This window comes from Mesoplodon bidens (assembly GCF_964165515.1).
Source record: "Mesoplodon bidens genome assembly, chromosome: 10".
NCBI lineage: Eukaryota > Metazoa > Chordata > Mammalia > Artiodactyla > Ziphiidae > Mesoplodon > Mesoplodon bidens.
In genome coordinates, this window is record NC_138172.1 from 69,651,419 (window position 1) to 69,678,936 (window position 27,518).

A 27,518-nucleotide genomic window follows, 5' to 3' on the forward strand; every position below is an offset into this window, starting at 1 on the left:
CAAGGAAATGAAACTCTCTGCTCCACCTACCTGTTACTACCGAGTAACACGATAAACTCTCTTCCTGTTCTTTGCCTGATATCCCGGTAGTTCATATCATGACACATCTGCCCTTGATTTGGGGTCACGTCACAAACCTTCACAGGGGAGTGAACGTTCCCCATCACTGCCTGTCCCCATGATCTTGGCAAGCCTATTTCTCCCAAGGAAAGCATAGGAGTAGATGATTGAAATAAGTGACTTGAAGGACATCCCAGCTCTGAAATTTTAGCATTCTGAGAGGTCTGGAAAAAGGGAAAGTTTGGCACAAAATGATTTTGGGGCAAGTGGGCAGCTAACTGGTGGTGAATAAGGGAGGCCAAGTAGAGTGCAGAGTGGGGCTTATGGGGCCAGGACAGAAACAGAGATTGGGGGTTGGGGGTGGGCAGTACGACTGTATAGGAGGGATGGTGGGGCTGGGTGCTGAGAAGGGAAAGGGCAGAGTTGTTACAGGTAGTGGATCAATTTTATTCCTCCTTCTTTGTCTTCCTTCCTCTTCCTTGAGCCTTCTAAGTTTTTTCACCCCTCTTGGCCTGTGCATACTCTGTTTCCTCTGCTTGGAAGATTCCCTCTGCCCCCAAAGGCTAACTCCAATCATTCTTTTTTTTTTTTTTTGCGGTATGCGGGCCTCTCACTGTTGTGGTCTCTCCCGTTGCGGAGCACAGGCTCTGGATGCGCAGGCTCAGCGGCCATGGCTCACGGGCCCAGCCGCTCCACGGCATATGGGATCCTCCCGGACCGGGGCACGAACCGGTATCCCCTGCATCGGCAGGCGGACTCTCAACCACTGCGCCACCAGGGAGGCCCTCCAATCATTCTTTAGGTATCTTCTAAATGTCTCTTCTTCAGAGGAGTCTTCCCTGGAGCCCCAACCCACATAAGACCCTCCTCTTACCTTTTTCCAGAGCACCAGTTTCCCTCACAGCATTAATTGTGCTCATAAGGATACATTTCCCAGTGCAATTATGAGCTTAGTGTCCACTAAACAGGAGCTTCCACGAAGGCAGCATTTAGCTAGTATTTGTTGAAGCGACAAATGAATGAGTTAGGTGGGTTGGACACCAGGCTGCAGGTCCCCACTGTCCACGCCACAGAGCAGGAGCCAGGATTTTGGGGCCGAAGGGAAGAAGGGCTCCCTCCAGGGGCCTGAGGGGAATCCCCAGGCTCTCTCACCCATACCCCCTTCCAGTCCCAGCCCACCTGCCGCCAACAGACACCGCCTGACCCGGAGCGCTAGAACACTGCAGCTTTATTGATTGAAACAACCGCGTCCGCAACTAGAGGTTACATCTGGGGGGTGTGGGGGGGAAAGGGGAACAAAGAGGGGGCAGAGGCTGGGGCGGAGACAGAGAGCAAGGCAAAGGGGTGAGGATGGGGTCATGTGACTAAAACAACCCCAATCCCTTTCACCCGTTAATGAGGGTCTCCTGTTGTGCTTTTACCTTGGTGGTAGGGTGGGCCTGGGCACGGAGGGGTTGGCTTTCTCCCAAGTCTTGAGGCCGCAGGGCTGGAGCAGTCCCCTCCTTCCCCTACCCTTTCTCCTGGGTTGGAGATAAAGGCCTTGGTGAGCTGGCTACCCTGGGGCAGGAAGGATGCTTGGAGGCCATGGGTGCAGAGGGGCCAGCAGAGTTGTGCTGAGATGGTGATTATGCGAGCAGCGGTGGGGGGATGCCAGGAGGGAGGGCATTCCTAGGGGGGCCCCTGGGAAATGAATGCAGGTGACATGAGGGGAGGGGGTGGTGGTGGGCAAGGGCCATCTCTCTGGACCTCAGCTTTCTCACCTGTACAGTGGGGACACTGGATTAAATGGTCTTTAAGGTCCCTTCCAGCTCTAAGGGTCAAGGGATCCCCAGGAAAGAGTGGTCCTTCTGCCCTAACACACTCCCTCACACACACACACACTCTTACTCACACATACACTCTCTCTCACACACACACACCCTCTCATCCACGCACACACACAGCAGCACTGACTCAACAGAGAGGGGGTGCTATCCTGCCTTTGGAATTGAGGAGGGCTCCCCTGAACCTAGAAACTCAACCAGTGGCCCTACAGGGACCCTCCATTGCAGGTACACCCACCCCATTCCTGAGGACAGACCCTGAAAATACCCCCGTCCCCCTTGAGCTGTGCAGAGAGAGGAAAACACAAGGATTAGCCCTCCTCCCCCAGGTTCCCCTGGTCCTTAGGGGGAAGTCAACAGGATAAGGACACCAGGACACATTGACCTTCATTCCCAGCCCAGGCTCATGTGAAGACAGAGGGGAGGGGAAAGAGAGTCCCTTTCATCTGGGAGCCTGGGGGAGGGCAGCAGCCATAGCCAGTGTGGGCAAAGGGCGTCAGCCTCCATGTGGCACCCAGGCTTGACCTGGGGCAGGAGGGGCTGTGGCCTGGGATGCGGGGCCAGAATTGGGGGCAGGGAGACAGTACCTCTCCCAGTGCAGGGCCCAGTTAACATCTGTAATATCTGTACCAGCACCCGGAGACAGGGATGTTTGACCAAGCTCCTCCTTGCTGCCTGGCATGAGCAGTGGCCAGAGGTGTGGCAACCCCAGGACTGTAGTACCTGGCTTCCAAGGCTGGCTCCACCTTAACTGTCTGTGTGACCTGGGGCAAGTCCCTCCCCCTCTCTGGGCTTAACTCTCATTCTCACCATGAGGAGTTTGGATCTCTGCGGCCCATCCCAGCACTGACAGCCTGAGCCAGGGGCTTTCACTGAGCATAGGGAGAGGGCAAAGTGAATGAGGAAGAAGAGTCAGGACTATCCCAGAGAGGGAAGAGGCGGAAGGAGCGTCCCAGGAGCAGGGGGCTTGGTCTGCAGGCTTAGCTTGGCACCCCGGGTGGCCGTCTATGGTTCCAGGGGCAGGACAGCCAAGCTGAGGCTCCCTGTCTCCTACCTATACAGCACCTGGCCCCAGGAGTCCCTTTGCCCCCCCCGACACCAAGCTGGAGGGGACAGGGGTAGAGGACCCTAACACCCTGAGGGCTGACCCTGGACTCCCTGTTTTAAGGCCACAAAATGCCTCAGCCACCCTGACCCAGAGGGTGAGACTGCCACTGGGGAGATGCACTGGATCCAGCCAGGCTGGTCTCCCCCAGGCTGGGGGTCCTCATGGGCCACCAACCAACACATGGACGCTGATACCCACTGGCACACAAAGACACGCATGGCACAGAGGTGCTGACTCACAGGCACACAGAGACAAGCACTGACTCACAAGTCACCCAGGGACACACAAAGACACTCATTCCTTGCAGGACACCCCCCCGACACACACACACAGGCTAGCACACCCCTCACATCACACACTGTTAATGTCAGCACACACTGACACCCACATCCGCTGCAGACCTGCTGGCACATGCAGACACACGCAAGGACCAAGGATCTCAGCGGCTCCCTCGGGCACTTTGTTAGCCCAGGTCAAGCCACCCTGCAGTCAGGGCTGCCCCGGTCCCACCCCGACCTTCCCCGGGCAGTGCTCCCTGGTGCTCCCCCACCCTGCACTCTCTGTCCACGTGACCATGTCTCCTCTCTCCAAACAGACCAGAACTCAGGGGTCACGTGTATGTGCTTCAGCTCAGCTGACATATGCTGAGTCCCTTTTCTGTATCCAGCTCTACAGATGTGGAGGTGAACAAGGGAGAGAGGGTCTCCATCATGGAGCAGCCAGAGCAGGGGACAGATGTATTCAAAGGTCATCTGAGGGCAGTAGGCATGGGGCACCATGGAGCCCCAAGGAGGAAGCGCTCTGATCTCCAGCACCCATGCCAGCCAGGGCACGGGGGAAGCACCTGGCAGGTGATAGGCCAGGTTCTCCTGAGGAGCTTTTAAACATTTCTGATGCCAGGTTGTACTCCAGTCCAATTAAACTGGAATCTCTGGAGAGGGCCCCAAGCATTGGTGCTTTCTAAAAGAATCTCTGGTGGTTCTATTCTGCTGGGAACCACTGATTTCTATAATCCATTCTGCTAGGCAAAGCCCGTTGAGAGATTTCCGTAACAGACCCACTTGTGCTGGGCATGAGGGTGGGATGGGGTCAGGGGAGGGTTGGAAGGCTCAGAGGAGGAGCTCACAGTCTAGTTGGGAAAACAGACCCTGAACAGATGGGACAATTAAGGAACAACACCCGCAGAAAAATGGCAGCACGTTCTGGGAACCTGGAGCCACTCATTTCGGACAGAGGCCTTGGCTGGGCCGGGAAGGCAGCCACGCTGGTCAGGTATCAGGAGTCCCCCACTCCAGCCCTGGCCTGGCCACCCACCAGCTGTTGGTGATGATGATAACACCAGCCTGGCAGAGCTGAGATGGGCAGCGTTTACTTTGGTTTCCTGCCTGCCTCCTGGCATTGCAGTGCTGCCTCTTCTCTGCAGCTGTCACCACCAAATGCTCCAGGAGGAGCCCTGTGACACCGCCACCAAAGGTGCCTTCATTTCCATAGGGCCATCTGTAAGCTCTTTGTCACCCATAGGGGATAAAAGGTAGAAATTCAGGTGGTGGCAGGCAGCTTGAGACTACAGAATAGGGCTGAAGCGGCATATTTGGCCAGCACTCCACAATCATTCATGTCACTCATGAAGATGGACATACTGACATACGCAGGCACCCACAAGAGACGGGGGTTAGACCCAGCCTCACATATGGATCACAGCGCACGCAGATACATATTTGCACACACTCCTGCCAGAGATATGCCCACAGTGGTACACAGACAACAGATGGGCCCACACATGTTCACACGTGCACACCCACACAGCCACATGCACACACACGTGATGACTCACCCTGGAAGGAGTTGGGCCTCCTCTCTCCCATGGACCGCTAGGAGGCGGGCTCAGGGATGACGGTGAGGAGGAGGTCTAGGTCCCATCATGTCCGTCTCAGTCTCCCAACCCAGGACCAAGGGCATGGAGCCCTTTCCCAGTTTTGGGGGCACAAGGCTCAGCTCCCAGGGAACATGGTGACCAGCAACTGCCCCACACACCACCCCCAGCTCTACAAACCCCTCCTCCTTCACTGACCCTGGGCGGGGAAGGGAACAGCCCATTAGACAGTGCTTTGGGGTGGAGGAGGACAGGGCAGCCCCCTACACACACCCCATCCAGAGCACCCCTTCATGGCAAGTATGTAAGAAATGGAGGTTCCACTCTACTCTTAAAATCAATGTCCAATATAGGGGCGTGAAATCATAAAAGCAGGACTTCTCCTCTGCCCCTCTCAGAGCCAAGCCTCACCCCAGAAAATGGCTTGGCCACCACCCCTCCCCCCTGGCTCAGCTGGGGGCTGAGGTTAGGCCAGCCGAGCAGGGCAGGGACTGTGCTCTCAGGAATACAGCTCCTTGTGGGGTGGGGTGCAGTGGGATGGGGAGGGTGGGGAAGGGGTCAGTTCTCCAGACTGTCCGGGCCCAAGACCCTGTGCTAGGTCCCTTCGAACGGGGCACAGTGAGGGGCGTATGAATGGGTCAGGGGATATGGGTGGCCTGGGCTCTCCGGCTTCTGGCCTTCGCTCTGGGAACAGAGTTGTGTGCAGCTGGTGCCTCATGTCCTTTGTCGTTCGCAGAGTCGGTCCTGCTTGGCCCCCTCTGACCCCGGCCTCCTCCATCCCAGGGGGCCCCAGAGTCCAGCCAAGGGCAGGGCTCCTGTGTCTGCTCCCCTTCTGGCTCCTTCTGGTAAAGCCACGGGGCTGAGCTCAGCCTTGAGTCAGGGACAGGGGAAGGTCAGAAACACACCGCAGGTGCAGCCAGGACAAGGCCTATGTGGCGCTGAGGTCCCTGGAGTGGTGGATGCCATTCAGGCGAGTCCCCTGTCTCTGCAGCAAAGAAGGTGCTGGCAGGTCAGATAGAAACTTGTGCTTTAATATATCTGTGTGTGTGTGAGCGTGGGTGAGTGAGTGTGTGCCTGTGTCGAACAAACGTCTCCGGGGCCTCAGTGCTGGGCCGCTGTCCTTGTTCTCTGCTCATCCTCACAGCCAATGCAGGCCCCCTCACTGGCGGGCAGCTCTGCCCCTGGGCACCCCGGCTGGCACGGGGTCAGTCTTTGGTACGATGCGGACACTTTGGTGTGCCGGGGGCGGGGTTGGGGGGGGCCACGAAGCACTCATCATCTCTGCAACGCCAAGAGGAAGATGGCCATGGGTCCCCAGAGCTGTGGGCGGGAGTGCCAGGGGGCTCCACTGCCTGGCATCACCACCACTGTGACGGGAAAGAGAAGGGAGACAGGCCAGGGCTCCAGTTAGCTCAGCAGGGCCAGGGAGGAGCAGCCAGCAGGCCACGGGAGGGCTGTTCCCCTGCCCCCTCTCTGTGCTCACAGACACACTCGTAAGACATGAGGTGGTGTGCTCTGCCTGCTGGGTCCAAATCCTGGCTCTGTGGCTCACTAAATAAGACACAGAGCAATTCACTCAACCTCAGTGGCCTCAGTTTCCTCGTTTGTAAAATGAGTCTAATAGGAAGAGCCACCCAGAGGACTGCTGTGAGAAATAAATGAGATCACACATATACAGGTGTTTGTACTTTGCCTGGTACATCGTAATCACTTGGTAAACTCCAGCTGTTATTATTGCCAACACCTGGCCCCCAGTGGCAGAGGGGGAGGGGTACACATTCACACCTGGACACACACACACACACACGGATGTACCCAGACACAGATGCTGCTACTGTAAACTTAGTAAGCTCACAGGAGGGTCTGGTGGTCTCATTGTCCTCCATATGGTCCACAGCCTGAGCCAGGGTGGGGCCCAAGGTGGGTACCAAACACACCAGCAGCTGTTCCCACAATCACCAGCACATGAATCCCATCACCCAGCCATTCTGAACCCCAGTTCAGACAGCAACGCCTCCCCTGACACAGGCACCCACCCACACAGTCCCCCAGAGATTCAGCACCCCCGCCCTCTTTCCATCCTGCACCTTTATTGGGATCCATCTGCTTCCTGGGACACTCTCCCTTCTTCAGTGTGACGTCATCTATGGCGATATCCCCCAGGTAGCCCGAGCCTCGAACCCCCTCAAAAATAATCTGGGGTGGGGTCAGAGAGCAGGGAGCAGGGATGAGGGAGGTTCTGTACCACAGACTTCCAGCCTTTAGCCTCCGTCTCCCTGGAAGGCCCCCCATCCCGGCAAGCTTTTCTCCTCAGCTCCCAGAAGCAAGCCCTGGGCCCTCCTGAGGGCTCCCTGGCCGGAGCGATGGCCCAAGGCCTGGAGAGCTGTGAGGAGCCCTGGGCCCAGCAGACTCACCTGGAAGGGCCCGCTGGGGTTGATGGGCACATGCGCCTGCTGCCACACGTTGCCCTTATTGCCACTGAGGGACCAGGCGTGCGTGTCCAGTGCCCCTTTGGTCCGGGACCGCACCAGGAGGTTGAGGGAGCCTGTGGTGGGTGTGAGGAGAGGGGGCAGTGAGGGGGCACCCTCACCTTTCCCCATTCACCAGGCTCAACTCCCTACCACTGCCCGCAGCACAGTCCCCGCTGGACAGGACATTCTCCCCATCGCAGACTGGCCCAGTGTCCTGTTATCCCAGAGGGGACCTCAGCATGGGAAAGAAAGGGGACAGCAGCCGGGCAGCAGGGCTTCCATATATCAGGACGATTGGCAAATTTTCTTTCATTTCTTCCTTTCCTTCCTAATCAGCTAATTCCCCCCCAACACACACACTCACTCACACACACAAACACACCCACACACAGCACCCTTCCCCCCTCTAGACAGGGGAGTTGTCCCAGGACACTGGGGCCCATATCTGAACACAGAGCAGGATTCCCGAAGCACGTAATGCACACGCTTGGTGGTACACGATACATGCAATGATTTCTGGAGGTACAGGAACGGACTTTAAAAATTTAACACTTGGAGGGTGGCAGGTGGGTGAAATGGGTGAAGGGACTAAAAAGGTACGAACTTCAAGTTATAAAATAAAGAAGTTCTGGGGATGTAATGTACAGCATGGTGACTATAGTTAATAATACTCTATTGCATATTTGAAAGTTGCTAAGAGAGTAGACCTTAAAAGTTCTCATCATAAGAAAAAAAAATTCTGGTGATGGTTGTTAACTAGACTTATTGTGGTGATTGTTTTGCAATATGTACAAATGTCAAATCATTATGTTGTACATATGAAACTAATATAATGTCCATTATACCTCAATGAAAAATTTCATACTTATATGTATGTTTTAAGAGGTGAATAAAGCTAGCCTTTCAAACCCACAACTTCTCTAATATTGATGCTTAGGACAAAGCTAAGAAAAAAGGAGTGAGTTGATTTAAAGAAAGATATTAGTATATGTGCTACATAGCTGTGGTAAAATGTAAAATTTTGGAGTTATTAGCCTAGGGGTGCTGAGGCCCTTTGCCCACAGACCCAGGGGCCTGGGATTGTGGAGATGCTGAGGGGCAATGGAAGAGAAGAAAGGGATCAGGCCTTGATGAAGAGCACCCAGGCAATGTCATGCCCCCTTGCCGGCTCTTCTAGCCTATCTCAAGCCCCCTATGACATAAAGACTTGGCTCAGAGAGAAGGGGAATCAATCTCAGACGGCACCTGGTAGCTGGCATTTCCATGGCACTGCACCAGACAAAGCCACACCATCTGTGACACCAGATAGACGGACCCCCAGTGGGGGAGGGCCACCAAATGTTACCTGCCTGAGATGAAAGGAGTTGGCTTGGACCTAGGAGAGCCAGTGAGACACAAGGACTGGGGACAGCTGGTGCCCAGAGCTGCCAGGTGGGGTGGGAGGGGAGGGGAGAGGAGGGACCAGGACAGCAGGAAACACCCACCCCTCCCCAGCAGCAGACCCAGGCCTGGGGGAGGAGCAAACAAAGGTTCAAGGCATGTGGAGAACCCTCACCAGTAGATGGGGCCCTGAGAGGGCTGAAGCCAGCACCCAGTGGGCTGGGAGATGCCACACTGGCTTAGGCAGGGCCCAAGCCCCAGTGACTTTTGGGCTTCTCACCAGCCCCAAAGGGACCTCCCTCTCTTCCCCTAACTGAAGATCTTTCCCGGTTCCAATCCCCCAATCTCCAGGGTCCAACCGGGATCTCCAAACCGTTTCTTCCTCCTCCACCACCCTGCCCCAAGGACCCTAATGGGGGAACCCCACCTTTTCACTACTCAAACCAAAATTGAATTTCTGCCCCCTTCCCTGATCATCCCACCAGCTCCAAGATCTCCCCTCTTCCTGACAGCGTTTCACAGGGTCAGCCAGGGCTTTAAGGGTGCCCGCTCACTACATTCTTCCCTATCTTCCTGTCACCTCCAAAGCCACACTGAGCTACATGTTGCAGCCTGGACACAGTCCAGCTTTCCAGACTCTGGGCTTTTGCCTGGGTTGTTCCCACTGCTTGAGATGCCCTCCCCTACTATCTTCCCCTGACCAAATCCTTTTTGTGCTTCAAGCCCTCTCTGAAATGTCACCTCCTCCAAGAAGTCTTCCCAGGCTTGAGCTGGGTGCCCTCTGTGCTTCCTGTGAACTCTGAGACCTTAAACTGCAGTTCCCCATGCCCAGACCACTCCCTGCTCTACAGTGTGGCAGTTACTGGGATTCATATCCTCTCTCCCTATTTGGCTCCTGAGGGAAAGTCCCCATCAAATTCCTATCTGTTCTCAATATCTGAATGCTCAATGAAGAACTTTCCATCACTGTCATCAGGACTGACTGAAAAGAGGCTTCTCAGGGTAAGAAGTTATCTCAGGGTTCATCAAGCCCAGCCCTCCCTACCTCCCCACTTCTCCTTTATTCATTCATTCATTCATTCATCTAATTGAGCAGGCACTATTCTAGACACCAGAGACACATCCATGAATAAGATAAAGAACTCTCCTCCCTGAAGCTTATGCTCTTTTGGCAGTAAGCACTATAAAGAAAATAATGCAGGAAAGGGATACAGAGGTATTTTACATGGGGCTGTCAGGGACCTCTCCAAGGAGGCCTGAATGAGGAGAGGGGAAGAACATTCTAGGCGGGGGGAAATATCACAAGCAAAGGCTTCTAAGGCCTCAAGTACTTAAAGAAAAGCAAGGAGACCGGTGTGCTTGAACTGAGTAGAGTCAGGGGAGAGCAGCAGAAAATGAGGTCAGAGAAGCAGGCAGGGGCAGATCCGGTACGGGAGGCCTACAGAAGATGGTGATGGAAGGGGGCCGAGTGCGGGACACCTCCACAGCACCCCTGCTGGACAGTCCTCCTGTCCAGGCACAAGATAGCCCATTCCTTTGCTGGGAAGATCTGATACTTATAGGATCTTCCTCAGGTGGAATTCAAACCTGCCTCCCAGAAGCTTTCAGTGACTGGTGTTTGTCCCACCTGCTGGGGGACACCAAGCAAGCTCTGGAGCACAGACGGCTCCCTCAGGGCTTTTTCTGCTCCCAGGCACCTGGGCATCCCAGCTCTTAAGGCTTGATCTCCCAGGGCCCGACTGTGTCCAACATGCTCTTCTTGCCAGCTGGGTCTCCCGTGCCCCTCCTGAGCTGAGGATAAAATGACCAACTGTCCTGGTTTGCCTGGGATGTGGGACTTCTAGTGTTAAAAGTGGGAGAGGCTGGGGCAAACCAGGATTGGTTTGAAGTGGTTACTCTAGCTGTGCAGGGAGGTCCTGGTCACCCTCACCCCCACCTACCCCACAGGAAGCTTCTCACGAAGTCCAGACCCAGTCACGGGTGAATTGGATTGTGTGGATGGCCCGGGGGACCCCAGTGGATGCAGAAGGTTCCATCCCACCTCATTCTAGTTCATCAGTTCGGCCCGACCCATCACTCGAGCTGTGGACACTTCACAATGAGCCTTTAGGTCCACACTTGCTTAAAGTCACTTCCTCTACCATGCAGCTGAGGAAAACAATGAAGTTTTCTATGGTCTGTTAAGGCCTGATCATCAAGATGCACAGTTTAGAGGGAAAAGCAAGGCACAGAACAGTGTGTGTAAAATGGAGGGAAACAGAATATATGTGTACTGGCTTCTACATGCTTAAAGCATTTCTGGAAGTTTGCCCCAAAATCTAATACACTGATTGCCTCCGGGAAGGGACTCTAGGTGGCAGGAGGACTGGGATGGGAGAGGGACTCTCCTTATGCAACCCTTTTGTACCTTCTGACCTGTGCAAAATACATTACCTTTCCCATAAATATGTAAACAAACAAATAAATAAAATTAAAATTGTCATTTCCTCAGCAGAGTCTTCCATAACCAGCCCCCAGAGTCAGTCAACTATTCCTTTTATCAGCTGTCTTGGCCTCTGTCCTTCTGCTGCAGACACACATCACAGTGGTCACCAAATCCTATCTGGTGCAATTAATTATTTAACGTCTGTCTCTCCCACTTGACTGTAGGTGCCAAGAGGATGAGGGATTTGTCCATCCTGTTCACTGCAGCACTAGATGCCTGGCACAGAGCAGGAGCTCTGGAAATGATGGCTGAACTGATGAGTTCATTGACTGATGTGGCACTCCTACCAGTGCCATCTCTTCCCAAAGGGCACTCCTTAGGTTCATGGTCATGCTTAAGAAGTAGTATTTCCCCTCACTGCTCACAGAGCAGCTCCCTTCCAACCCTGCGTTTAGGGCTTGGAGAATCAGACAGACTTGGGTTGCTGTGTGATCTTGGGCAAATGCTTAACCTCTCTGGTCTATATGGTAACACCTCCCACACGTGGTGGTTGTGAGGGTTAATAAGACCACAGATGCATCCCTAACCCAGGATGTCACCTGGCACCTGGCAGGCACTCAATACATGCAACCTCTTAGCTGATTTCTCCATCCCCTCCAAGACTCAGCCTGGTGGATCCACTTTCTTTGCAGACTCAGAAAGCCTTGATCGTCTCAAAACCACAGACAAGCTGGCTCTGGACTTCCCCCTTGCCCAGATTCTGCTCATATTCCCTACAAGGATCTGTGATTCAGCCAACTTGGGATGCCCAGGCCTGACCCGGGCCAGTCCCCAGCTTCCTGTGGACACCCCTCCCTGCCCCAGCACACACTCGTGCAGCTTACCTGGTCCCTCGACTCACCGATATGCTTCCCGTACATGTGGTAGAAGAAGGAGACGCAGTAGAACTTGGCACTGGCGTTGTACAGGGGACTCACCAACCTCGCACGGTCCCCCAACTCCCGGGGCCTTGATGTCTCAATGAACATGTAGTAGCCTGCAGGGAAGGGGGAGGTGTGCCAACAGTCTCCCCCTCACCCCCCGCCCAGGCCTCTTTCCATCTGATTCCTTTTTGGCCTTAGTATCAGCTGCCTGAATCCCAGGTGCCTCACCCCACCCCACCCAGTCCTCCCTGCCTCACGGCACAACACAGGAGTCTGAGCCAGCAATTGTGAGTTCTTAGCTCTGCTGCAGTTTCTCTTCTTCCCAATCCTCTAGCAGCTCAGAGCTGTTTCTCTCCTCTCAGACCAGGGCTCCCTGAGGCTAGGGCTGTGTCTCCCCTCAGACCGGGGCTCCCTAGGGCTAGACTCCTCCCTGAAGCTGTTCTCCAATCGTAGCAGCAGGCCATGTCCTCACCCTCAGGGGTGCCACTTATGTCCGTGGGGGGACCAGTGTTGGGGGAGCGCTTGGGGTTCTGGGTGAGGGCATTCTGCCGGGTCCAGTCAAAGTTGTCTGTCAGGTCCTGGGTGTAGCCGCAGATCTTCTCATCCTCAAAGTGGCAGGTGTTGTCTGTATTCAGGGCAGAGTTGGGAGGGAATGAGACAAAGAGAGTCAGCCTCTTCAAGTCCCCTGGTCCAGCTTTGCCTTCCTGGTCACCCTTGAGACAGCTCCCAAGCATCTAAGCAGCAGGCCCAGGATCCCAGGGCTTCAGAAACCAGGCAATGGAACCCCTGACAAATTTATTCCCAGAACAGGACCTCTTAATCTTTTTTGTGCCACAAACCCTTCTGGTGTCTAGTGAAGTTAAGAATCTCATCTCAGAATAATTATTTAGGTGCATAAAATGAAAAACACAGGGTTACAAAGGAAATCAATTATATTGAAATACAGTTGTCAAAATATTTAAAAAATAAATTTGTGATATAATAGTAAGTGGGCTTCTCTCTTATCTAATTAAATCACAGGATCCAGTGTTAGGTCTAACTACTGTAGCTTGAAATACTAATAAATGGAAATGATATTTAGAGATGGCTGCAAAAGCTTTTAGGTGATGTGAAATCATTGGATTTCCACTGATGACAGAGTCACAGGTAGTGATTATACCACATTCTTACACTCATCATTGAAGATGTTAAATTTCTAGAAGTTAGGGAAAATAAGTAAGTCATTGTATGCCCTTCCAGGGTCCAGTTTCATGGACCCTCCTCATCCTTTGTAGGGGTGGTCCATGGATCTCAGATTAAGGACCTCTGCCCCAGGGAACAGAGAATGTGGATTAGCCTGGTCTTTCCATTTTTCTTTTGGGGACAGTGAATGGTGCTGAGTGAGGACAAAAGGCCCTGAGTTAGAGAGATGTCCTCCTGACTCCACCCTCACTTCAAGCCTTTAAGCCCCAGAATAAATCCTAGATGCAAATATCTCCAAGCCCAGCCTTGCTCCCTTCTGCTTTTTCTGCCAACTTCTGGCCTCCACACTATTTTCTCTCTGGGTTATCTCTTGGGGTCCCTCCCACCAGGGGAGCCTTTGTGTCCCTAAAGGGAAGGGGAGGTGGGTAGGGGTGTCTCACCTGACAGATTGGGAGAGTTGATGGCTGAGAAAGCAAGCAGGAAAACCAAGTCAGAACCAAGGTGTGGGGCTGTGCAGAGGGTGCCTGGGCTTAGGAACACGGTCCCCAGAGTAGGCCTGGGGGCCAGAGGCTCCTGGCCTGCAGTGACAGAGTAGGACACTGCACATTGAAGAACCCCAAGGAACCACGTGGGGAATATGGAGGGTCCCCTGGGCATGAGATGGGCCCACGTATCCCACCACTACAGCCACCACCACCTACGCTCTGTGTAGTGGATGATGCGGGAGGCCGTATCTCCAGCCCCGAAAGTGGTGTAGGGCGTGAGGCGGACCTCGTAGCTGTGGGGCACTCGGAGGTCGGTCAGGATGTACTCCAGCAGCTGCCCCTTCTCCACACGCCGCACTGGGATGGCCTTCACCATGGCGTTTTGCTGATTCAACTGTAGATACAGGGAGTTCCCAGATGCCCGACACCCTCCACCTAAGCACCAGCCCAGGCCCTGGTGTGACTTTGGGGGGCAGTGCAGGGGAGCAGAAAGAGCAAAGGACTAGGAAGCCAGGCCCTCAGTTTCCTCATCTGTAAGATAGAGCAATCACCCCTTCCATGCCCACCTCCCAGGGCGGTCTTAATAATAAGTGATAGTAACACATATTGAAAAATTAATGTGCTAGGCACTGTTCTAAATGCTTTGCAATTATTAACTCATTTAATCCTCAAAATAATGATCCTATCAGTTGGAATAGTATAATTACCTCCATTTTACAGATGAAGAAACTGAGGCCAAGCAGATGTAGCTTGCCCAAGTTAATACAGAACTGAATTTTAGCTTAGGCAGTCTGACTCAGAGTCACACTCTTACCCTCCACCCAACTACCCCTTAGTCTGGGCAGAACCACATGCAATTAGACTGGACTCAAGACTCGTATAGTGACTCTGGCCTTGTGTCCTAGAGACCCTGTAGATGAGACTTAAGCTCATGCTTTAAGCTTATGATATAAGAGTAGATTCTCTGTTTTGTGAGCAAGACTGGCTTTGTCCCCCTTCCCCCACATGAACCCAGCAGACCCCTAATTCTCAGGGCTGTGCCCAGAGCATGGGTTCAAAGGGGACAGGTCCCTAGAGCCTCCCAGCTCCTGAGTCCAGAACACTTTTTCCCTGGCTCTGAAGAGTTATCTATAAGAGGGTCAATGTGTCTCCAACCCCTTCCCCCTGGCTTGATGAGCATTCCCAGAGCCAGCCTGCACCTGAGCCCCTGCCCCCCTTGGCCCACCTGGCGGACGCTGAGTCTGTAGTTGAGCAAAGGGTCGACAGCGTCAGGCTCCCTCTGGGTCCACTGCAGCACGTAGGAGTAATTCTTGGACAGCTTGTGGCTGCGGGTGGGGTTGGGGGTGTCGAAGTAAAACTCCGGGCTGTAGGCTTTGGCTGAGAGGGCCGGGAGAGGGGCATGGGGCCATGAGGGGCAGGGGATGAGGAGAGACACAGAGAGAGGAGGTGCGGGAGAGGGCGACAGAAGAGGATGCGTGGTACAGAGAGAGGGTGGGGGGAGACAAAAGGAAGGAATATTGTGAGGAGAGGAGATGGTAGGAGAAGAGGAGATTGGGGAGAATGAGGGGTAGGCGGGAAGGTGGGAGATGGAGGAAAGGGAAATTGGGAATCCAAGAGGTGGTGTTGGTGAGAAGGGAGTGGAAAGGCCAAGGAAAGGACGGAAACGAGAAATGTGGGAAGACACAGAGAAGGGATATTAGAGAAGACACAGGGGAAGAGAATTGGATAGAAGACACCAAGAAGGGTCAAGGATTTTGAGGTAGAAGGACGGGAAGAGAGATAGAGAGTGGCCAAAAGGTGGGGAGACAGGGAAAGTGTGGGAGAACAGGGGAGGGGAAGGAGGTGGGAAATGTCACAGGGGCCTCTGGCTGGCAGGGCTGGGTGGGGTGAGGAGGGGCTGGGTAGGTGGCCAGTGACCTGTGGCCCTAGCCCCCCACTGTTGAGTGAGGAGATCCAAATAAGAGCTAAAGGGGCACCCAGTCAGTCGGAGGCTGTTGGGAGAGCGGGGGCGCAGTAAAATGGGGGACAGGCACACCTGGGGCTCTCCTCTGGGGTGCTGCTTCTGACAGGGTACCGGCTCTCCCCAAGGGAGGAAGAGAAGGGAGTGGGTCCGGCCTTTCCCCTCCACTCTCACCACGACCTTCCCTCCTTTCTGACCCATCCACGCCCATCTGCAGCCCCAAAATGCCCACCTGAATGACATGAAGAGATAGGGCTGAAAGGGATTTCTGGGCACCAAGGGGCCTGAACCTCTAGAGTGACAGCTCAGGAAATGTGTGCTGGCTGGCCCAGCGCCACCCATGACGTTCCAGAGAAGCTGTTGAGGCGCTTCTTCCCTCCTCTAAGCTACAGCTCAGGCCCCTCACATTGGGCCCGCAGTCAGGAAGAGATTTCCTATCTGCAGCCTCTAGGGCCAAGGACGAAGGAGGAGGGGCTTGAGAAGTGATGGCTGAGATGCGGCGGTGCCCAGGGCTTGAGCGGTCGGTCTAAACCTGACGTGGACAGGGCTGGAGGGAAAGCGACGCCTGCTACTCAAACAGGTGGAAGCAGAGAGCTGGAAGGGGTGGAGCCTATGCCTCACGTAGGCGGGGCGTAAGCCAGGTGTGAATGAGCCTTTAAAGGCAAGGGCCCACACCTGGTGCTCCTGGAGCTAGAGGGGCGAAGTCTAGGCCTGGTGAAGGGAGCGGGCCTGTCAGATGCCAGGAGCCGGGCAAGCTAAAACAGGCGAGGCTTAGGCCAAGTCGAGGCGGGCCTCGAAAGGGGAATGCCTAAACCTAGAGTGGCCAAGTGGCGGGTTCAGGGCTGTGAGAGGAGGTCCTGGTTATATCCGGGAGGCCTGGCGGTACCTGTACCTGGCATGGGCGGGTCCTGGAAAGGCAGGGCCCTAAACCAGGCGCAGTTAGGCCGGAAAGGGCGGGGCCCCAGGCCGAGCCTGGGCAGGGCTGGGGTTGGGGCGGAGCCTGGCCCCAGGTGGGCGGGGTCGGCTGGGGCGGGTCAGTCGGGACACTCACCGGAGACCTGGAAGAGGCAGGCAGCCCAGCCCACGTCGTTGGAGACGCTGCACTCGTAGCTGCCGCTGCTGTCACGGGTGACGGCGTCGAGGCGCAGCTCAGAGTGGTCGGGGGCCTCGGCGGCGACGGGGATGGCAGGCGGCAGAGGCAGCAGTTGCCCTTTGAAGCGCCACACAGCCGAGGAGATGCGCTGGGGGCTGCCTCGAAGCAGCGAGCAGCGCAGCAGCACTGGCCGGCCCAGTGCCTGGCGCACGTCCTGGGAGCTGGGCTCCACCTCCGGCGGGACTGGGGGCGGGGGCGGCGGTCAGCGGGGCCTCTTCCCACCGAGTGGGGTCTGAGGAGCGGCCCCATGGGGAGGCGACGTACTCGCCCCTACTCCCGCCACCCCTACCCCACCCCCCAGCATCCTGGAAGGGTCTCAGGGCGGATACACACTCACAACATACAAAATAGCCACACTCATACCTCTCCGACCTGCAGATACCTACTCCTTCCCGGCCAAAACCTCCAGCCGAGCTTCCCAGACTGGGCCTCTATTCATACCTCAAATGGTCCCCTCACCCTCCGTGTAATGAAAAACAGCATAACGTCGGGATTTACAGCATGATCTCCGGAGCTAGATAGCTTAGGTTCAAACCCCAGCTCTGCCTCTAACTAGCTGTGAGATCTTAGGCAAGTTACTTAACATCTGTGTGACTCGGTTTCCCTATTTGTAAAAATGGGTGAATAACAGAATCTAGACATAGGGCTGTGGAGGGCTAGATGAGTTAGGGCATTAAAACAGTGCTTGGCACGTGGTAAATTAACTCTCATCATTATACTATCAGAGGCAGTGTGTTCCCTTGAAGGTTCCTTCCTCCTTCAAACTCCCAGTTCCACTTGGCAAAATCAGTTATTTCTTTGCTCACTGGGTCCCTGGGAATGAAGATGGAGTAGAAGTGTGGCAAGGGTCATGGACCTCCATGTCTTAGAGCACGGGGGTCAAGGAGGGTTTAGGGGTATCAGCAGAGGGGTTTGGTTGGACCAGGGTGGGTGAAGGGGTGAAGAGGGGGCAGGCCTGACTGTAAACTGGGAGGGACAGCTCTGGACGGTAGTCTGGGTGGGGCGGTGGGACTCACACTGCACGTTCAGCTGCACCTGGGCCTCGCGGGGGCGCACGTTGAAGCCATTATAGCGAGCCGTCTGGCAGCGGTAGGTCCCACTCATGTCGCGGCTCACGCGCTCCAGCCGCAGCTTCCCGTCCGAGGTCTCCTCGAGGGGCAGCCCCGAGGGCAGCAACGCAGCGTCCTTGTCCACACGGGACCAAAGCACAGGCGGCCGCGGCTTGCCCCGCACCTCACACTGCAGCTCGGCGGGCGAGCCCTCGCGCACGGTCACCACGGCCCTGCCCTTGGGCACGCTAATGGTGGGAGGCACTGCGGGGCAGGGAAGAGGTAGGAGCGGGGTTAGAGCTTCCCCTCACCACCCCGGCCTCTGCTCTGGGGGTCCTGCTTCCCTCCCTCTAAGTGCGAGCCTCCTTTCCCATCCCCGATGTTCCACAGATCCTGCAGTATCTTCAAAGCAGAACTCCCCTCCCCAAATACTCTCCACCTCCTGGGTCTCTACCTCAAGGTCTCCCAACTCAGGAAAAGTGTTGAAGTCGTCCAGGCCAATTCTTTCTATCCCCAATATTACTAAGTTTGGGGGATTCCACCTTTTATTTATTTGGGGGGTTCCACTTTTTAAATAGTTCTGCTAAATATCTTCTCCCTCAATCCCCTCCTTTCTGCCTACTGGCCCTGCTCTAGTGAAAGCCTCCATCTTCTCTTTCTGGAGTGTTATCACAGGTTGGTAGTCTGTCCCCCAACATCCTTACCCTTTCTTCAAAAGTGAAAGAATATCTGGGCTTTAGCAGGACACACAGCCAGAATAAAGACTGTATTTCCCAGCCTGCCTTATGGCTAGCTGTGGTCACGTGACTAAATGCTGGCCAAGATGGTGTGAGTCTTTAAAGGGAGAGGCAGTGCCTCTCTTCCTCCCTGCAGGCTGGAATGCAGACTGATGGTTGCAGCTGGCACTGCCATCATGGACGAGGGGGCACATGCTAAAGATAACAGAAAAGCAGGACAAGATGGAGCCTGGGGCTCTGAGGATTTGGTCGAGCAGAGCCACTATTCCAGCCTGGACTGCTCACTTGTACATAAAGAAGAAATACACATCTAGCTCATTTAAAGGCACCATTATTTAGGGTTTTTTCTGTTATTCACAGCCAAACCTAATCTAACCCAACACATTGCCCAAATTAAGGGTCTTTTAAAGACTTCCATGGGTCCCATCCCATATCACATCAAACAAATTAAATGTCTACATTAAATATAAATCGTAAATAACTCTACAAGGCAAGCTGAAGTCCAATTATCTAGTTAGCATAATTTATACTCTGTAAACATTTATACATTTATTGGCTTTAATTCTGCAGTTTTCCCTTTGTATTTTGGAGCCAGTTAATTTATTTTTCCTATTCTAAACCATCTCCACAGGTCCTTAAAAAGCTTTTATGTCCTAGGCATCAAGCTGACGAGTGAAATGAAGGAAATGGCCCTGTACCCCATTGATTTCCCTGGTTCTAAAACACCCCAGCTCCCAACCCTTCTTTGCCCCCACAAGATAAAGGGCTGTCCCCCCATTTTGAGGCCATACTGCCCTCAGGTTAAAGCTCAAACTCCTTGGCTCTTCTAACAAGGCCCTTGTGCTCTGGCCTCTGTCAACCCCCAGCCTCATCTTCCTTTCCCATCCTGTGTTCCAGCTGTGGGATCCACTTGTAAGGGACATACTTCCTGAACACAGCAAGTCTCATATGCCTTGGGGGCTCCCTGTCCCTCCTCTCATGGGCTTGAGCATGGGCAAATGCACACATGGAAAATGGCTCCTCTAAGAAGCCTTACCTGACAACCCCGGGCAGCCTGGTACTCCTCTTGTGCCCCTAGATGCTCTGCAGACCCCACCTTTAGCTCCTGAGTCTTATCTAAGGTTTGTCTTTCCTTTTCCTCCACCTTGCCTGACCCTTCTGCAACAGGTCTATCTGTCTGTCTAGGCAGTGAGCTCTGATGATGGGGCTGTGGCATTCGTGTCTGAGTCCCTAGCTCCTCACCCCAGACATGGCTCTGTGATTTGCAAAATGGATTTGTGGAATCTGTGGAGGCCTAGTCCACTCCCAAAACCCAGCTCAAGTCTGTCTCCTTCTGGAAGCCTTTCCTGACACCTCCAGCTACACCTGGCCTCTCCCTGTTCAGATGTCAGGATGGGAAGAGCTTCCAAGGCCATCTGGTTCAATGTCTCATAGAGGAGAGACTGAGGCCCAGAGAGTTGAAGAGCCTTAGCCAAAGTCAGCCAGCAACTCAGTGCAAGGTACTGGGGGCTGGAGATGAGATTCCAGAGACCTTCTCCAAAGTCACTCCGTCCAAACTCTTGTAATTTTCAAAGTGTAAACCCTTCAGGGGTGGCTGAGAGCAGGTTCTGAAGTCTGGTTGCCTGGGTTTGAATCCCAGCTCCACCACTTATTGATGTGTAACCTTAGGTAAGATTCTTAAACTCTCTGAGCCTAAGTTTCCTCAACTCTAAAAACTGAAGATGAACCATCTACCCCATAAAGTAAATCATGAAGGCGAATGAGATAAATATAAAATCATCAAAACACATAGTAAACACTCAGTAAATGTTGGCCATTATTTCATTATCGTTATTTATTATTATTGGAATAAAGACCCAAATCCTCTGCAAAACCTGGCCCCTGCCAACCTCTCCACTCTCATCTCACTCTATTCTCCCAGCCACACTCTCCTTCTTTCAGTGCGCCAAATGCTCCATGTACTTTCCTGCCTCGGTGCCTTTGCACATGCTGATTCCTTGGCCTACTTTTCTCTTCCACCCTCCCTTTGCTCTCTTTTGCCTACTAAAATCCTGCCCCTCCCTCAGATCTCAGATCAAACCTGCTATCTTAGGAAACTCTTTCCTGACTCTCATGAATCACAGTTTGCAGTGATACATTTATTTGTGGGATGATCTGAAAAACATTTGCTACTAAGTTCAATGTGGCCTGTTTTGCCCACCAATTTACTCCAGTGCCTAGCATAATGCCTGGCATATAACAGGTGTTTAATAAATGCATATGACATGAACAAATGGTATCCTCCTCACTGTAGCCTCCCTTTCCCAAGCTGCTGCCCCCACCTCCCCTCTGTGGGTCTCTCCAGCCCCCTCATACCTCCCTGTTGCCCCCCTCCAGCTGCCCACCTGTCTCAGAGGAGATGTTGACCTCGACACTCAGGTCGGGCACAGGTGCTCCCGGGAAGGAAGCCACACACATATAGGTGCCATAGTCGCTGAAGTGTAGGTCAATGAGCTCTAGGCTGCTGGTGACAGCGGGCAACTCAGGGTCATTGCGAGTCACCAGCAGCCTCTTGGACATGCGCGCTGGCTTGCCATTCTTGAACCACTGGTAGGTCACCTTCTCCTGGGGCACTGCATCCACGTGGCATGACAGCTTCAGGTCCTGGCCCAGCTGTATGTTCTCGCTCTCTTTGATCACATCTGGGGTGATCTGGAATGTGGCATTCTTCATGGCTATGGGTGGATGGGGAGGGAAAAGTGGCTGGAGCTGGCCCAAAGCCAGGGTTCCCTGTCTCACCACCCCCATCCAGATGCAGCTTCTACCCTCCAACTGGCCTTCCTGGAGTATGGGGGCTACGATCCCACTCCCAGGAGAAACCATCACTTTTTCTGCTTGGAAATTGTTCTCCTCTCTCAGATGTGTTTCCAAAAGTTAAAAAAAAAAAAAAAAAAAAAAGCTCGCTGTAGTAAAGTGGGTTTAGGAATCAATACAGCCACTGTTGACCAAACATACAATATGAGAGGCCCTGTTCTAAGCACTGTATGTGGGTTTCCTCGTTTAGCCTATCCCCACAGTCTTTGAGGGAGGCATTTTATTTTCCCTATTTTATAAAGGAGGGAAATGAGGCTCAGACAGTTTAATTCACTTGCTCAAAGAAGTATTGGTAAATAGCCAATCTTGAATTCACACTCAGAGCCTGTGCTCTTAACTACTATGCTGCTTTATTTTTATTGTTGTTTCAAACCCAGAATATACAAAATACAAATTTTGGAAAGAGGCACCAGAATGTAATACTGGTTCTATCTAGTGAATGGGACTGAGGGAAATTGAGGGGAATTTTTTTTTTTTTTTTTTTTTTTTTTTGCGGTACGCGGGCTTCTCACTGTTGCGGCCTCTCCCGTTGGGGCTGCGCAGGCTCAGCGGCCATGACTCACGGGCCCAGCCGCTCCGCAGCATGTGGGATCTTCCCGGACTGGGGCGCGAACTCCTGTCCCCTGCATCGGCAGGCGGACTCTTAACCACTGCGCCACCAGGGAAGCCCCGAGGGGAAATTTTTAACTTGCCCTTTTGCGCTGTTTAGCTCTTTGCAACAAGTTTGTGTCATAAAAAAAAAAAAAAACAAGACCAATACAGTCATTTTACATGCAATTACATAAAAACATAGAGTTTAGAAAGAAAATGGTCTGGCCTCCTTTAAAAATCTAAAATTGTTTTATGTATGCCAAGAGTTAGACAGAATTCTTAATATTAGGTGCTCATTGGAAAGGACTCTGGTACAACAGCCATAAATCAGGACTGGGCTGAGTGAAGCGGGCTGTATGTCACCCCGAGAAGTGACCACAAGTATTTGATGAAAATGGCAATCTTATCAACCCAGGTTTTAAAGGGCATATGGATCAGGTGGGGAAGAACAATCTTCTGATGGGAAAAGTACCATCAAAGGCAACAGTAGTCATTAGATAACCACAGTTTGACTATTATCTTTCTCACTACTTAATCATAATTAAGTAAAAAGTCATAGAGAGCTAGCTTCTCTTGGTGAGGAGAGTCAGGGAGAGATTGGTCAGTGACAGATGAACAAAGAAGAGTGTTCATCAGAAGATGCTCAATTGAATTTGACAGAAACTGTATCTTACTTTCAAGTATTAAAGAGCTGGAAACAAGCCTGGATCTTTAAAAAAATTTTTTTAAATAAATTTTAAAACAACCACCTAAAGCTGCACAAGCAGAAGAATTTAAAGTTTCCTCCTTAAAGCAGAGTAGTAAAATCAAGATCTTACCAAGGAGCTAATGATAATTAGTGAGGCTGAAGTTTAGTTAGGAAAGTATTTGTACTTCTTTTATATTGTGCTCCAAGTTTTAATCATTTTTACATTTAGTAATTATCTTTATACTCACTGAAATGCTTTGCTAATAAAGATTTACATATGAGGTATGTGGAAATGTGTGTTATTTTCACTTTAATTCTATTAATCATGTAGAAACCATTGTACAGGGAGAAAGTCAGGAACTTTCTCTTAGAGTCTGAAATGTCCACATTTAGCTTTTTGCAGCCTCAGTTTCCCAATCTAAAAAAATCTAGGTAATCAACACCAGCCCTTCCTACTTCTTGGGTTGTTGAGGTTATATTTGAAAATGTATTGATTGTAAACTGTAAATAAAACTTTATGCAAATTTTAGTCCTGCCATCTGCTGGCAGACACCTGAATTGCAGGGAAATCAAAGTGCCTGGAACCTGCCTTCTCAGCTTACCTCCCCTACCAAGGAGAAGCACACAGGCCCCTTTCCCATTTCAGTTCCCAAGGTACAGGGACCCTGTCTGCTTCCCCAAGTTTCCTTCCACCCCTCCGGAGCCACGTACATCGCACCAGGAGGTTGACAGTCTTCTTGGCAGGGTTGCCCACATTGTTGGTGGCTGTGCAGTTGTAGTAGCCAGAGTCTCGGGCCTGCACTGAAGGGATGCTGATGGTGCCACCCTGGGCCAGGGCACCCAGGGGCAGCGGGCCTGGTCCATGGGACCACTGCAGCTGGGGCAGGGGATCACCGCCTGTCAGCAGACACTGTACTGTCACATTCTCCCCAGGGTTCACCACCAGAGTTTCATTCACAGACAGCTTCAGGGCTGGTGGTGCTAGGAGGACAAGAATGGAGTCTTAGGGGACCGTGAGGCAGGGCCGGATGTGGGGGAGGAGAATCAGGGAGGGAATGGGGGCCGGGGAAGGCCTGCAGGGGGAGAAGGGAAGGAGCAGGCAGGAGGGAGGAGGGGAAACACTCGTGGTGATGTGCTTGGAGTCTTGCATGGGGTGGGCACCACCTCCTGGTTGAGGACTCAGCCCAGGTGGGCAAGGGGATGGGCGGGGAAGTGCCTGTACCCGTGGTGTTGGTGAGCCGGAAGGTGACGGCCTTGTCCGGGATGCCACACACGTTGCGTACAGACACCTGGCAGGTGTAGCTGGCATAGTCCTGGGGCCGCAGGTTCTTCAGCTTCAGGACCTTGGTCTCCCCCTGGGCAGTGACCACTGGGGTGAGGGGACTGCTTGGGTCTCACACACATTCACCAAGCACCAGAGGCTAAAGCAAATTCCTATTCAGGACTGAGCCTGGGGTGGATGGCACACTCCCCCTACCCTGGGCTTCCATGGGTCTGAGGGTGTCCTGGTACACACTGGTCAGGACCGGGCCTCAGTTTCCCCATTCTAGGAAATGGAAGGGTAAGGAGGGAATCCTGCTCTGTCTTGCAACCCATACAAATATAGGGCTGGCCCTACAGGCCATGGCTACATGTGGAGTTCTGACAGCCACCTAGGAAAGCTGCCTCTGAAAACTCTCTCTTGCAGGATGGCTTCATCACCATCTCCTAGGACTGCAGGAGAGCCATGGGAAGTGACTCATCTTTCTACCCCAACTCCTGCTGTTCCTGCCCATGCGTTCCAAAGACCCTGCCAGCCAGCAACAGGCAGGGATGACTTGTCTGCCCCAGGAGGTGCCTTTCCTAACTGGCAAAGTTCTTAGAGGACATGTTGCCTTGAGGACTCTCCTGTCCTCACCACTGCTCCCTGACCTTTCTGTCTCGATATTGTCTGCCCCAGGTGGTCTGAAGCCCAATCAGAATGCTTGCTTCTGATGTCAGAACAAACTTGTTGGAGTCAGGGCAGTCCCTGGAGCTCCAGATGGTGAGGCTTCAGCCCCCCTGGCCCCCTCCCTTGTGGGGTACAGCAGGAAGAATGTGGGGTGAGCCATGAGGAGACCAAGCCAGCTGCCACCCATCCTGACCTGGGTGTAGAGGGGCTCATAGATGTCGACCCCATTGTCCTGGCTGTGAGACAAGGTGTCCGAGCCCCGCTTCCAGATGAAGCGGGCAGGTGGGTTGGAGTTGACTGTACAGCGCAGGAACACCGTCTTCTCCTGGTAGAAGTTGCCTCGAACATCGCTCACTGTCTGGTGTACTGTCAGCACTGGCTCGTCCAGGTCTGCAAGGGCACAGCCCCAGTGGAGTCAGATGCATGACCCCCTAGGTGGAGGGCTTGGGCCCCTGGCAGCTCTCGGGGAAAGTTAAGCTACCCTCATGGGATGCTTCCAGAGAGCCAGATGCTCTCCCAGCCCTGCAAGCTTGAGCAACCTGTCAGAGGCAGGGGACTGGATGTGTTGGCTTCTCAGCAGTCCCTCCCCAGGGACCTGCATTGGCAGGGGAGGGGGAGGGCGGGGGGATGTGTGTGTCTATCTTCACCCTCCTATCATGGGATGGAGGAAGCAGCTGCACACTGGAAATCAGGCCATGCTTGCCAGACCCTTCCAGCTGCAATAACTTGAGAAACGACCCTCAGCCCCAGGGTTTGTCAGGCCCCTGGGTGGCTGAAGGGGGACAGAAGAGAGGGCCTGGGGTTCCACCACTCTATCAGGTCCCAGTTGGGGCAGGGGAGTGTATTTAATGGATAGGTTCATTGTAGATATTAAGATGGTGGCAGACAGACCTTAGGGCCTGGCCCCACAGCTTCTGGGTACCTAGGTCAGCCTGGATGGCACAGAGGCAGATGGCAAGAAGGGAGATAGCCTCTGGGTGGTCAAGGGAATATCCATGGAGGGCAGGCAGGGACTGAGGGCTTCCCATTCAACCTGCAGCAAGGACTGAGGGGTGCCTGGTCCTGCAGGTGTTGGGGTAGGGAAGTTTCAGAGCTGCCCTGGGACAAAAGCAGAGACATGAGGTACTGTGGGAAGAACACTGGACCATAATAAGAGACCTATGCAGTGAGAAAGTCACAAGCCTTTGGGCTCAGCTTCTTCATCTGTAGAATGGGTATAATCCAACCTGTCCTGCCCTCCCTGACCACTTTGCAGGGATGCTGCAAGGTTCATATGGGATTAAAGATAGAAATGGGTGAATGGTATAAGGTAGTGCACATCAAAGGAACATCAGGGATGCCCTTCTCTATCCTGGAAAAGAGAAAGTCTCCACAGTTTTCTCCACGGAGGTGCCACTTCTCCACCCTTCTCCCCACTCCCCCTTCCCAGCCTGAGCCCCCAGAAGCAGGCCCCTGGCTCGAGTACTAAGAGGCAGACCCGACTCACACTGCACGTCCACCCGGATGGACTTGATGGCAGGCACGCCCACGCCGTTCTCAGCCTTGCAGTAGTAGCGGCCTCCCTGTGTGCGCGCGATGCGCTCGATGCGCAGTGTCTCATTGAACACCGACGTCTCCTGGAATTTGTCCGACGCGCTGCCCGCAGTCTTGGTCCAACGCACCTGGGCCAGCCAGGCAGGGCAGAGTCAGACCACACAGAGGGGGAGGGGGAAGGGGGGAGGGGGGCTCCCCGCCCACCCCCATACTTTTCCACGAGTGCACATAAGGCATACACAGGCCTGTGAAACTAACCCAAACAGCCTCATGGGGATGCACACTGGATGTAGGACCTCTCAGTGAAGAGCCTGGGGAATCTGGGGTCAGGTGGAGGAGGCTTTTAAAAAGGTAGTATGTGCACTCGTTAACATCATGGATTTGCGGGCAAGTTACCCAACCTCTCCTGCCTTCCTTTCCGCATGTGTAAAATGGAAATATTACTCCCTTCCTAGGCTTACTGAGAAGACTAAATGAGTATATAATTCATTCCTGGAAGAGTAAGAATTTGATTAAATTTTTGTTATTCCACTTATTAGCTTAGTGGCCTTGGGTAGGTTACTCATCTCCTGGCTTCAGATTTCTCATCTGTGAAAGAGGTCTACGTGATAGCCAGCCTCCACCATGGCCCCCCGTGGTCCCCACCTCCTGGTATTCACACCTTTCTGTACTTTCCTCCCATTTTGTACCAGGGATGGTCTGTGTGACCAACAGAATTTGGCAGGAGTGATGGTGTGTCACTGCTGTTCTCATCTCCTCACCACCCTCAACTCTACCCTCATGGACCCAGGGGTTACAAAACTTGGGGAAGGCTACATGCAGTTTCAGGACATTCAGACGTAGATCAGAGGGTGCTTTGGAAAAAGAATAAGACCATGAAAATGTTTTTGCTTTTTGTACTTGACATTTTGCAGTCTTACCATGATTTATCTAGATGAGGTTTATTTACAAATGCTTAGGACTTGGTTTATCCATCTGAGAGTTCATACCATTCTTAAATTCTACAAAATTCTCAGGCTTTATCTCTTTAAATATTGACTCTTCTAAGTTTTCTCTAGTCCTCCTAGAATGCCTAAATTTGTTACAGCTTCTCATTCTATCCTCCATGTCTCCCAACTTCCTTTTCACATTTTCCATCCTTTTGTCCTCTCCAGACTGCATTGTAGCTGATTTCCTTGGATCTATTATCCAATTCACCAGTTTCTTCTTTAGCTACTTCTATGGTATTGAGGCCAAATTGTTCTAAAGACTATATTATTTTTTATTTCTAGGATTTCTATTTGCTTTTTTCCAT

General features: G+C 53.0%; 1 protein-coding gene across 3 annotated transcripts in view; it reads right to left on the reverse strand.

Annotated features, from left to right (window-relative positions):
* Nucleotides 1-5,874: 5,874 nt before the first annotated feature.
* Nucleotides 5,875-27,518, reverse strand: part of MDGA1 (MAM domain containing glycosylphosphatidylinositol anchor 1) — a 54,889-nt gene continuing 33,245 nt past the window's right edge. Inside the window, exons 3-17 of one of the 3 annotated variants that reach the window (XM_081247736.1) lie at nucleotides 26,178-26,352; nucleotides 24,885-25,081; nucleotides 23,984-24,116; nucleotides 23,473-23,742; nucleotides 21,014-21,343; nucleotides 17,860-18,156; nucleotides 16,742-17,026; nucleotides 14,956-15,107; nucleotides 13,947-14,124; nucleotides 13,686-13,709; nucleotides 12,536-12,688; nucleotides 12,042-12,176; nucleotides 7,279-7,409; nucleotides 6,952-7,060; nucleotides 5,875-6,231 (exon numbers count right to left, since the gene is read on the reverse strand). In XM_081247736.1, coding sequence (XP_081103862.1) covers nucleotides 6,140-6,231; nucleotides 6,952-7,060; nucleotides 7,279-7,409; nucleotides 12,042-12,176; nucleotides 12,536-12,688; nucleotides 13,686-13,709; nucleotides 13,947-14,124; nucleotides 14,956-15,107; nucleotides 16,742-17,026; nucleotides 17,860-18,156; nucleotides 21,014-21,343; nucleotides 23,473-23,742; nucleotides 23,984-24,116; nucleotides 24,885-25,081; nucleotides 26,178-26,352 — 2,661 coding nt within the window. In that variant the 3' untranslated portion in view covers nucleotides 5,875-6,139. Of the gene's footprint in view, nucleotides 6,232-6,951; nucleotides 7,061-7,278; nucleotides 7,410-12,024; nucleotides 12,177-12,535; nucleotides 12,689-13,685; nucleotides 13,710-13,946; nucleotides 14,125-14,955; nucleotides 15,108-16,741; nucleotides 17,027-17,859; nucleotides 18,157-21,013; nucleotides 21,344-23,472; nucleotides 23,743-23,983; nucleotides 24,117-24,884; nucleotides 25,082-26,177; nucleotides 26,353-27,518 lie in introns of all 3 variants that reach the window. The other 2 variants (XR_014016976.1, XM_081247737.1) reach the window with 2 other exon arrangements.